Raw genomic sequence first — 12224 nt, forward strand, 5'->3', positions numbered from 1 at the left:
CACTGGGCAGTGACAATGAAAGAATATGGATGGAGAGGGAGGTCCAGCTAGCACAGAGCAGAGTCACAGAGTTAATGGGCTCAGATGGCAAGGACCACATGAGCCTGGTGATGACAGATGCAGTGTGGTCAGTTTAATAGCACAACAGACACAAGATCATCTTAGTGACCAGACAAGAGGTAAGTTTCTTAATATAGAGTCCAAGGCAAAACAATAATATGCAAGTCCACATAAAATTTAGTTTTAAACATGTAAGCACCAGTATTCCAAAAGACAATATTCTTCTTCTTTTTTTGACAGTATTATTCTTAAATGCATCTATGATTGAGTTTTTACTTAACTTATACCAAGATATATACACAAAAAGATATGGAATAAAACCAGAAGAGTAAAAATCAGTCCCATTTCCCCAACCGCACAAACGCACACAGATGCCTGTACTTCCTTGATATTGTGCTCCTAAAATTCAATTTGAAATTTTAACTTTTGAATTTAACACATTATAACACAGTTCATGTTTTCCATGGAGATGGATTATTTTGTGACTTGAAATTATCTGCTTTCAGGCTCTTATTTCAAAGCCTATCACTCTTACCCCTCTCTAATTTGAAGAAAGCTTGTGCTAAAGGTCGCACATCTTCCACCGGCAACTTGTAGACCATGAGAGACGAGTACCTGGGAGGCAAAGAGGAGAGAGAGATGCTGATACCACCCGTGATGGACGTGAACTGACTCAGACATCTCTCTGGCCTTTATTTCTGTAAGTGTGGTTTGGGGTAGGCGAAATGCAGAGGGTGCATCATACTAATAAAAAAGAGGCAGTTCACAAGGAAAACCGGGGATCGGAGTCAGACAGATAGTGCCCTTGGCCCCTCAGATGGAGATGAGAAGGTACAATGCAAAGTAAATTTCCAGATTTACCAAAGTCACCTTCCACCTCACTTTTTTTTTTATTTTTTTTTTGTTAATCCTCACTAGAGGATGTTTTTCCATTGATTTTTAGAGAGAGTGGATGGGAAGGGGAGAGACACACAGAGGGAAACATCGATGTGAGAGAGACATTGATTGGTTGCCTCCCGCTTGGGTCCCGACCAGGGCTGGGGAAGGAGCTTGTCACCTGCAACTGAAATGTGTGCTCTTGACTGGGATCGAACACGGGCTGGTGCTCTATCCACCGAGTCAAACTGGCTAGGGCCCACCTCACTTTCTAGGTCAACACTTACTCCTCGGCTTCATCCTCCAACAGGGCCCTGACACCATGCAGTTTCTTCAAGCTTCCAGCTCAGGTGGAAATCCGTCTATTCTCCAGAGCATTTCTACCTTGCCTACCTTCCCCTTTCTACTCAAACTGCTTTCCTAACACAGGAGACCATAACTGAGTCTCTGAAATCTCCAGGAATTCAAGCTCCAAATAATGTCCAGCCACCATTTTGAAAATAATTTGTTTCTCAGATAAATTAGTCTTTCCATCATTTGAAAACCAGAAAGATTCAGATTTCATTTCCTAAAGATGCTATTTCACATATTTATGGAGCAACGTTTCTCATCCATTTTGCTCATTCCCTGCACCCCTATGACATATTTCTATTTAGTCCTGGGCTGCACGATGAGTTATAACATTGACTTTATATTTATACTCCACTGTAGAAATATATTTTCTGGCCTTGTCATTATGACTTGTTTCTCTTTACTTCTTTTCCCCAACTGCTAAATTATCTCTTCTGCAGTTGAATTGCAGTTGTTAAAAAAATGACCCTAATGTTAATCTTTGTCTTTTTTTAGTGTATTACTTTTATGAGGATTGTTCCATGACCAGACTCTATATAAAATTGGAAATATTAATAGATTTGAAATGAAACAGTTTTACATCCCAGTTTTGCCACTTATTAGCTATCATGTGATGGAACCAATCTACCAATTTTCATGGAATAAGGTCCTTGTAAAGGCCGGACTCTTACAATGCATTTTTGCAATCATGTCCTTTTACACTGGAACACCAGAGACTACTTTAGAAAGTCTCCGTGAGGATTAAATAAGATAACCCAAGAACAGGACAATACCTGGTACATAGTAGGACCATAACACCCAACATCAGCTCTTCTCTAGTTGATTTTCTGCAGTGTGCAACAAATAATTTCTTTGAGGTTTCCTTTTGGGCTAAATGTGGACTTGAATGACCACAGCTCTATGAACATGACAAGGAAAAACTGACATCTGATAGCAGATCAAAGCCAGCCACCATCCTTACCTTTCCTGCCGAGCAGCCTGGGGGAAAAGCCTCAGGATTTCGCTGTGGAGGGGCTCCACGTGGGCGAGGGTCTTCACCTTCATCTCCAGCAGGTAATCCTTGCCAAATTTGCTCTTCAGGTGCTGGATGGAACCAATACATCTGGAGGGAAGAGGAGGAGGGAGAGGAGAAAGATGCAATGCTTGAGACTTGGGATTTGCTGCTAGCGCTATCTCAGAACTTGGCCATCAGGCCCTGGCCAGGTGATCCCAGTTTTTCACAGTGACCTCTCTGCCCACCGACAAACTGCCAGCCATGCACCTGGTGGTCAAGTGTGGGCTTGGGCAGACACCCACCTCAACCTCCCGGCCACCATGATGGCCACACGGTCACACAGGGCCTCTGCCTCGGCCATGTAATGGGTGGTCAGGAGGGCGCCCCCCTCGGAGTTGTTAAAGCTGGCCCGGATCACCTGCCTGAATGGAAAGAAAAGATATGCATGGGAAACATGCACAACAACATCCATTGAGCAATTACAATACTCACAGTGAGTATGTTTGGGCCCTGACCATGATTATTTTTCCTTTAATGAGAAACAGGAAGATATTTTTGCAAAGTATTGGCTATATGAACAATATTCAGGGTTGTTTTTATTTTGTATTAAGAGACAGTGTACGGGAGGTGTGGCCGCCTTCCTTTCTGTAGAGGTGTGCAGTTGGTGGCTGCGGCCTCTGGACTGGGATGAACTGAGCTATCGGGGAGGCAGGGGAAATAGGGGAGCTGAGCCAGAGCTACAGCCACAGGGGTGGCAGTTGGACCAACCATTGTTGCTGCAGGATTTGCAGTCTGTTGTGTGTGTGTGTGTGTGTGTGTGTGTGTGTGTGTGTGTGTTTTAAATATGTTTTTCTTGATTTCAGAGAGGAAGGGAGAGGTAGAGATAGATAAAAACATCAATGATGAGAGAGAATCATTGATCGGCTGCCTCCTGCATGCCCCACACCAGGGATTGAGCCTGCTATCCAGGCATGTGCCCCCACAGGGAATCTAACCGTAACCTCCTAGTTCATAGGTCGATGCTCAACCACTCAACTATGCCTGCTGGGCCAGGCCATTGTGTTTTGGAAGCCACAAAGCATGTGGAGCCTCAAGTCAAACAACACTTTCAAAGTCTACCAAAATCTGCCTTCAGTGGTGGCTATTACATGTATGTTTGAACTCAACATAACAAAATGGTAAGCCAAATTCACATAGGGGTAAGCCCTACTGTCAATAAAGGAAAAATAAGAGATGCTCATCAATGAATTATGCTTTTAACTATCCCCACCCCCATGCCCGATGATCCCTTCAATGAAGCTGAAGGTTCACTAGAAGGCCAACCTAAAAAAAAGTGAACATATATGATGAAAAATATTCTTATCAGTTATGTATATGAGTACCAGCTTTTTATAATAAACTAGAGGCTCGGTGCACAAAATTTGTGCAGGCAGGGGGGACAGTGGTGTCCCTCAGCCCAGCTTGAATCCTCTCCAATCTGGGACCCCTCTAGGGATGTTCGACTGCCCTCTCACAATCCAGGACTGCTGGCTCCTAACCACTTGCCTGCCTGCCTGCCTGCCTGCCTGCCTGATTGCCCCTAATCGCTTCTGCCTGCCAGGCTGATCACCTCCTAACCACTCCCCTTCCAGCCTGATCTACACCTAAATGCTCTCCTGCTGGCCTGAATGCCCTTAACTGCCCTCCCCTGCAGGTCTGGTCACCCCTAACTGCCCTCCCCTGCTGACCTGGTCACCTCTAACTGTCCTCACCTGCTGGCCTGGTCGACCCTAACTGTCCTTCCCTGCAGACCTAATTCCCCCCAACTTCTCTCCCCTGCAGGCCTGGTTATCCCCAACTGCCCTCACCTGCAGGCCTGGTCGCCCCAACTGCCCTCCCCTGCAGGCCTGTTCCACCCCCCCCCCCAACTGCCCTCCACTGCCGGCCTGGTTGGCCCCAACTGCCCTCCCCTGCTGGCCCACTCAACCCTAACTGCCCTCACCCCACTGCAGGCCTGGGTCTCCCCGAACTTCCCTCCTGTGCCAGCCTGCTCCTGTCCAACTGCTCTCCCTTGCCCTTCCTCTACCTCTCCCTGCCTCTCTGAAATCAATATAAATATATCTAAAAAAAAAAAAAAAAAAGTGAGTAGCCACAACATTGACCTAAGAAACTGATATAAGTATGTATATGTCCCTGACAGAATTCAGATTTCACACATTAAAAACTTGATGAAAAGGAAAAAACAAAAGAGCACAATGTTCACAGGAGTTAAACACTTCACGGATTCCCTGCCAGGTGGCCACGCTGGCCCCGACAGGGCGCGCCCCTCACCACATCTGCTGCTGCCCCGCGGGGTCCATGCCCGTGGACGGCTCGTCCAGCAGCAACACCGATGGGCTTCCCAGGATGCTCAGCGCGAAGCACAGCTGGAAGGAGAGGAAGGGCGCATCTGGCAGGGATCTGGGCTCCGTGGGCCTCCTGGGGTAACCCCAGCCCCGCCCCTACCTTTCTCTTGATTCCCTCTGATAAGGCCTTCACGGGGCGCTTCAGCTCCTCCTGCAGCTTGAGCGCGTCCACCAACCTGAAGCAAACACAGTGGGGCTCCAGGCCTCTGACAACCAGGACACTTGGTGGGAGAGCGAGCCACGCGGGAGCAGGGTGGGGACAGAGCTCGGAGATGGGGTTCTGAAATAGACGCTGGGCCACGTTACAATGGCCTGGTTTGACACCCCCGTGCCCCCCAACATTAGTTTTCCTTTTAAAAGAAGTGCATTTTATGACATGCAAATAGCTGTCCTATGATAGTTTACACTTAAATTTTAGTATTTTTTATTAATTTGCCAATACATACTTTTTTCTTTCCATATTTAAGATGAGAAAATGAAATAACATGTTAAAATCAGGAAAACCAGTTTCTGATGGCAAATCTCCCCATTGTGGTCTGGGTCAGTGCTGAGTCTCCTGGGAAGTCTTGAGTTTCCTGTGGAGGCTGTCAGTCCACCTGACTTCCTGGACCTCTCAGGTAGCAACAGGTGTGTGCTCCCAGTAACCCTGCCCCCCCCCTTCCCCCGCCGTACCGTGTGATGGTGACTGTGGCGTCTGCTTTCCTCAGCCCTTTCACCGCAGCGAACACGTCCAGGTGCTCCCTCACTGTCAGGTTGGGCCACAGCCCGTTCTCCTGAGGACAGTACCCCAGGAACCCCAGAGGGTCCCCTTCGCTGCTGCCTTCTAGTAGCACCTGCAGAGAAAACTTCATTCTCAGACCCTGTGGCCTGCATTGCTCCTGAGTTCCCATGACATCTTTCTCCTTATAAACCAAGAAACCTAGAGAAAGTCTCCGGTCTCATTAAGTCGAATCACCTGCAACCATTTTGGTTGGAGGAAGGTTGTCAGAGTGTAAATTCATGGCAACAAACACATACTCAGGGCAAGTGACCTTAGATGGGCCCATCTGAGAAAGCCTGCCTGCTGAGGGACCATTGCAGCAGAAGGGTGACAGGGCGCCTGCCCTGGAAAGGGCCAGGAGTTTGGAGTAGAGCAAAGCCCTGTGGAGGGATGATGCTCAATGTGCTCTCAGACCCCAGGCAAAAGCAGGGGACCTGGAGCCGAGGGGTCCAGGCGAGAAGAGAGAGATGTGACAGGAGGGATGTGGGAATCGGCTCCTGACCAGCAAGGAGAGGTTTCCTCCCAGGCACAGAGCAGTGGGAGGTCGCTGAAAGTGTTTAAGCAGGACAATGACATTTTATAAAGATCACTCTGGCTGATCTGATTCAAGCTGATTTCATGTCACCCACATGGTTGCTGGCTTTATAATTCAGATCTCACGTAACCTTTAGAAATACTTCATTCCAAGATCTCAATGAATGGTTACCTCTTTTTGGGCCCATGTTTAAGGAGAAATAAAATATTGATTTTATTTCAAGGTGGTGCTCTCATCTGAACTAAGCACTCCCTGAGCCACCAACATCACCCAGAGGCACCCTTCACCCACCCCTTCTCTCACCTCAGCGTCAGAGCCACTGTGAATATGTTTCCTCCTTCCTCTTTCCTGGGACACCTGCCAATCACGGTCTTGGTGGTCTTCCCTGGGTGGGCGTGACCACCAGCCCCTTTCCCATGGTGGAGTTGCACAGACCTCTGTCTTAGGATTCTGTTCTCCACTCCCCTCACCTCCCACATACTTTTCAAAGGAGTTCTGAAGGTCACCTATCTCCTGCCATAAAATTTTACTTTTCTCTGTAACTCATGCTGTTACTTTGATAAATTCAGCTCTTTTTATTTGCTTGGCCTTCTATGCAGTTGAATCGCATGGATAATTCTGTCAGCTTCATATCTCTATTGGTCAACTTGGCACCATTCCTTAAAAACACTCCCCCTAGGTAGTGTATTTCTACAAAAATATGTGTTACAGTAACTGACCACTTTCAAAGGACAATGATCACTAAATATTGTTGTGTGTTGTGTGTTTTTAAAACATTTTAATTCATATTAGGAGGACAGTGCTCATTGAAAGTTCAAATCCAAGTCTTTTATGGTAGTATAAACAGAATTTGTATGAATTCTGACTTTGGACTTCCCACTAATTGCTTTAACAGGCATGAATAATTATTCCCTTTCAATGATTAGTTTTGTTGTGTATTTATGTGATAATTTGTAATGTGTATTCAGCCACATCAATCACTTCATTCATCTAATGAATAAGTGAGATTTGGCTGTGTATAATACATTGACATCTTATAAAATTTATTTGGAGCACCACTAGGTAACATCTTTTCCACGTGATTCACCTACCTGTCCAGCAGTTGGTTTGGTGTCTCCAGTTATCACTTTAATGGATGTACTTTTACCAGCTCCATTGTGTCCTAGTAATCCTAAAATCTCACCTGGAAAAAAATAAAGGTGACATTTAATACAAATTGATTTTGATAATAAAATTAAGAAAAAAACATAGTCTCACTGTGTGACAAGTATTCTATATGATTTGTAGGTAGTGTCTCATGTAATTGTCATTGCCCTCCCCCCCCCCCCCCGAGAGGTTCTCATAACCCTTTCTTACATATTTCTGAACAAAAGCTCTTAGGGATGTGGTTAGCTGCCCAAAGTCACACTGATGGGAAGTGACAAAGTCACTCTTGGAAGCTAGGTGTATCAGACCACACATGTCACACATGTCCTGTGATCCTAAGAACTGTGCAATAATGTCACAAAATGAAGTCATGTACCATCTGCCGGTCAAGGCTTCAGAACATGCTGGCACATTCTTTTTGTTTTCTTGTGAATAATAATGAACGTTAGGAAATTAATCATGTTCATTACAGAGAAATGCACATCTTTGGGGCTTCAATGGTTTATTTCAACAGGGTGCTTATGGTTTCCATGTGGATGTGACTAAGCCCCTATCCATGGGCATGAGTTAGTTAATTTCTCTAGGAATGAGCCATGTAAAAGGAGCTGTCAAGGTCACCCCGCTGATGGGTCTGTGTGGGAACCAAGAGGTGGTCACAGAATGATTCTCATCAAGAACCACAGAGCTCGAAGGAGGGCTCCAAGCCAACAGTGGGAGAGTCTCCGTGCCCAACCTTTTCTGACACAGAAAGAGACATTTCTTGTGGCGATTTTCTTCTTCTTCTTGGAAAAGCAGTGTTTTCTCTTCACTGTGTACTCCTTGCGTAGACAGCTGGCAATAATGGCTGGTTTCTGTAAATGACAGGTATATCATGTCAGACCTTCAGACTCTCCATTGACCTTCAACAAGCTGTATCCTCCCACTGGGCTGGCCCCTGACTGCACAAGCCATGCCTCCAGGAAGACTTTCTACTAGACGACACGTTTATGGGCCATTCTCCTCTCTTAGCACTTATGTTTCCCTCTCCTACAAGGGCACTCACACAGGAACTCATTATTTAATGCAGCCAGCCCATCTCTCAGAACAGAAGCAGAGACTTGGAGAAGCACCAAATCACCCTCAAAGGACAAACAACACACAGTGATTGGGGTCACTTTGCTCAGTTTCTAAAATTCACAAATTCTTTCTTGGCTTCAGAAATTTCAATTTCACTCTGCTTTTAAAATTTATTTTCTATGAAAGACAAAGTGAGTTAAAATGACTTTTTAATCTGTGCTCATTTAGATGTAAAAATTATGACTACCTTCTAAAATAAAGTTATGATCCTCATTTGTATGAATTAGAGAAATGCAAAATCATTTGAGAATTAGACGCTTCCTGCTTTTATTCATTTGTGTTATTTGATGAAATAACTACTTTGTATGTTTTTACCTCATCAAAGTTTGTGAAATTCAAGGCATTAGCTGTTCTCACTCTTTCCATCTGAACATCTTCATCCTCCCCCTCGGGCTCCTCTGGATTTTGGTGTACATCGCTGCTTCTTGGAGAAATTCTGGAGTCAAAAGCATCCATTAATAATTGATTTTGGGTTTTTATCCTCGTATCAAAAACATTGCATTCTTTAAATCTGATACTTGACTAGACTGGGTGATTAATAACCCATCATAATCTCTCTTCAATACAGTGATCTCCACCGCCCCTCCAAATGCACATAGGATGCTTGATCTCCTATTAAGGTTAGCCATTTCTTTGGAGTATGTGTCAGATTCATTAATTTTCCTCCCTTCTAACTCTGTCCCTCATACTCTCTTCCTTCAATTTAAATCTCTCATACTGATCTTAGAAGACTTTTTAAAAGTCTTCTTGTATCTTGGAAGTCTCCCATGCAACTATCCTTAAGAGTTATCAATGAAATTGATGGGGAGTAAGATTCTTATGCTTGCATCATTGAATGATGAGAACAGTCTCAGCTTTTCAGTGCCATGAATAGTCTATGGTCCACCAGTTGGACTTCTTACTACCACAGGAAAACAGCACAGTTATTGCTGTCTTTGACCTATTGATCATTCTATTCTTCCATTATGGATAGAAAGCATTCCGTAGTCACTGTCAATCTATTCAAATTAAGTGCTATTTAAACAGAATGAGCTGGATGTAACTTTCCCTAGTGTTCCACTGCACAGTGTCAGACAGAGTCCTTTAATATTCAATGTTTTAGGTCTGTTTGATCCACTATTTATAATCTTTGATTTAGGTACCTATATCTCTATTATTTGTATTGACAAATGGTTCCTACCCCAACCCATTCTAGTTCTTAGCACTTCTTGGTTAATGGATTAATTTATGTATACAAATATTTTAAAACAGTGATCACTGAAATGAAAGAATCAAATTCCATTTCTCCAGACCGAAAGAAGGGATCCTTTCTCATTGATATCTTCCCAAACTTCCATTCCAGACATCGAAGAATAAAAATCAAGGTGATAAGTTGAAGGAAAGTCTGGGAATAAAGAAGTGCATAATTAGAAACACTAATAGAAAATCATTTCAGATTAAAAGTGAGTTAGGAATAATTGGACTTCTACAAAGATGCATTTGGCAAAATCATTATCAATTTCCAATAATCTATTTTTCAAACTGTGAAACTAGCAAATTTACTCTCAGTCTTATTTACAGAAACATAGGAAACAAATTCAATTGTATGATACCATTATCCTATCTAATAAAGAGAAAATATGCTAATTGACCCTCACCCTGTCCCTAAGATGGTGGCGCCCACAGCCAATAAGTAGGGCATATGCTAATTGACTGTCCCACCTTCAAATATGGCAGTGACCACAGCCAATAAGGAGGGAATATGCTAATTGATTGCCACACCCTCAAAGATGGTGGCACCCACAGCCACAGGATGCCGACGCCTAGTCCTCTCAGCCCTGCTGGTGTGGCAGGTGCGTGGCAACGTAGGGCCCATCCCCAGGTGAGCCATCTGCTCTGCCCACCTGCCTCCAGAGTCCCCCAGTCCCCTCGGCCCCCCAGCCACCCAGGGTAGGCCTGAGGTGCAGGCTCAGGCTTGAGTTGCTGACAGTGGCAGCAGCAGAGGTGTGATGGGGCATCGCCTTCCCCTGATCACCAGGTTGCCTCCCGCCCCTGAGGGCTCCCAGACTATGAGAGGGGGAAGGCCAGGCTGAGGGACCTCCTCCAGTGCTTGAATTTTCATGCACTGGGCCTCTAGTTTTAAATAAGATCCTCTAGTAGTTATACAGTGTCCTTAAAAATTGGGAAGCTTATTATCTGGTTAGTTGATTTTTATAAAAAATTTTCTGCCCTAAAAGGTTTGGCTCAGTGGATAGTCAGCCTGTGGACTGAAGGGTCCCAGGTTCGATTCCAGTCAAGAGCACATGCCTGGGTTGCAGGCTTGATCCCCAGTAGGGGACATGCAGGAGGCAGCCAATCAATGATTCTCTCTCATCATTGATGTTTCTATCTGTCTTTCCCTCTCTCTTCCTCTCTGAAATAAATAAAGATATACATTTTTAAAAATATGTTTTATTGATTTTTTACAGAGAGGAAGAGAGAGGGATAGAGAGTCAGAAACATCGATGAGAGAGAAACACCGATCAGCTGCCTCCTGCACACACCCCCACCGGGGATGGGCCCGCAACCAAGGCACATGCCCCTGACCAGAATCGAACCCAGGACCCTTCAGTCCACAGGCCGAAGCTCCATCCACTGAGCCAAACCGGTTTCGGCATCAATAAATATATATTTTAAAAAATGTTTTATTTTTACAAATATTTTATCTCTGTGGGCTACAAATACCTATATATATCCACATTAATAAAAAGTTCCACTGTGTTTATAGGAATTAAAATAGTTTAGTTAGTAAAATACATGATAAATTACTATAAAGAAAAATGTGTTCTTACAATTAGGAATACCAGAAAGATCTCTTCATAAAATGAAGAAAATATCGAAACCTGCAAAAAGAAAGACTATTGTTAAATATGAAAATTTTCATTTTGTGAGTTTTTGCCATAAAAATGTGAATTGGCCCATTGAACAGCCCTACTGGCATGCCCCCTGAAGAGTATTGGCTAAGTGTCCATTCCACAATGTGTAGTGAGGAGCTGTCTTCCTTCCTCCCAAGGTTTATGAGCCATTGTGCTTTTATTTGAAGCAATAGGATTTAGCAGTTATTCATCACCTGGTGAGAGAATCTTGGGTCTGTTGTGCTAGCCTCCCCAAACATTGAGAGAGGGACAAGATTTAACCTTTATCACACAGTCCTTCATACACCTTCTAGTGCTCACTGCTCCTTTCATAAGTCCTCTTTCTTTCCTTTCTCTTCCCCATGGATATCTCTTAGTTCACATACTGTACCTTCCTTCCATAGGTAGAAAGAAGTATAGTTATCAGTCAGCTAGAAAAAAAGGATTGAGAGCTTCTCTAGAATCCTGAAATCCTTAATATTAGAGACATTTCATTTGCCACCTTCTAGAGCTGAGCATGCCCCAGAGTGTACAAAGCCCAGATTGAGTATAAAGGCTGCTTTATTCCTCCCCACCCATTATTCTTCCTCCCCACCCATCAATGATGGTCAACTATTCTATCACAGTTCAGCTGGAGCGTATTGTCCTATCTGGAGAGAGATTCAGTTGGAAACATGAAGTAGAAATCTTCAAATGTCACACATACTGAACATGTTGCAGAGTCCCAGCCCTAAGCAAAGCTTTCACCATTGGTTGTGAGTTCCAGGACATGGAGCAGATGGTGGCATTACTTACATAAAAAGGTGAGAGCATACAGCCAACTAATGCGGTTTGTGGTACGAAAAAGTTGATGAAAAGCAGTAAATTACGACTAGGAAATCCCATCAGGAATATGCCAATATAGAAAAGAGCGATCTAAAAAGAAAAACAAAGCATATTAACCACTCTGCACATCAATAGATGTGCCAAATTAAGATGGCTCATCTTGGAGATATTCCTAACTTCCACTCCAACCCCGAAAACCAAGCTGAAATCAGTGGATCTCCACAGACATTTTCTCTTGATGACTTAGCCACATTCATTTGGTCCGGAGGATCATGAATGAGACCTCCTGGGTAAATCAAGGATT

At 44.1% G+C, this 12224-nt stretch overlaps 1 protein-coding gene across 1 annotated transcript in view; it reads right to left on the reverse strand.

The window, feature by feature from the left end:
• Window positions 1-12224, reverse strand: part of LOC129147348 (ABC-type organic anion transporter ABCA8-like) — a 48528-nt gene that overhangs the window by 1309 nt on the left and 34995 nt on the right. Inside the window, exons 26-37 of the mRNA XM_054709161.1 lie at window positions 11891-12010; window positions 11033-11083; window positions 9515-9606; window positions 8538-8658; window positions 7840-7957; window positions 7052-7143; window positions 5338-5498; window positions 4766-4841; window positions 4592-4686; window positions 2584-2703; window positions 2249-2389; window positions 596-675 (exon numbers count right to left, since the gene is read on the reverse strand). Coding sequence (XP_054565136.1) covers window positions 596-675; window positions 2249-2389; window positions 2584-2703; window positions 4592-4686; window positions 4766-4841; window positions 5338-5498; window positions 7052-7143; window positions 7840-7957; window positions 8538-8658; window positions 9515-9606; window positions 11033-11083; window positions 11891-12010 — 1267 coding nt within the window. The remainder of the gene's footprint in view (window positions 1-595; window positions 676-2248; window positions 2390-2583; window positions 2704-4591; window positions 4687-4765; window positions 4842-5337; window positions 5499-7051; window positions 7144-7839; window positions 7958-8537; window positions 8659-9514; window positions 9607-11032; window positions 11084-11890; window positions 12011-12224) is intronic.

This window comes from Eptesicus fuscus, chromosome 20, assembly GCF_027574615.1.
Source record: "Eptesicus fuscus isolate TK198812 chromosome 20, DD_ASM_mEF_20220401, whole genome shotgun sequence".
Classification (NCBI taxonomy): domain Eukaryota; kingdom Metazoa; phylum Chordata; class Mammalia; order Chiroptera; family Vespertilionidae; genus Eptesicus; species Eptesicus fuscus.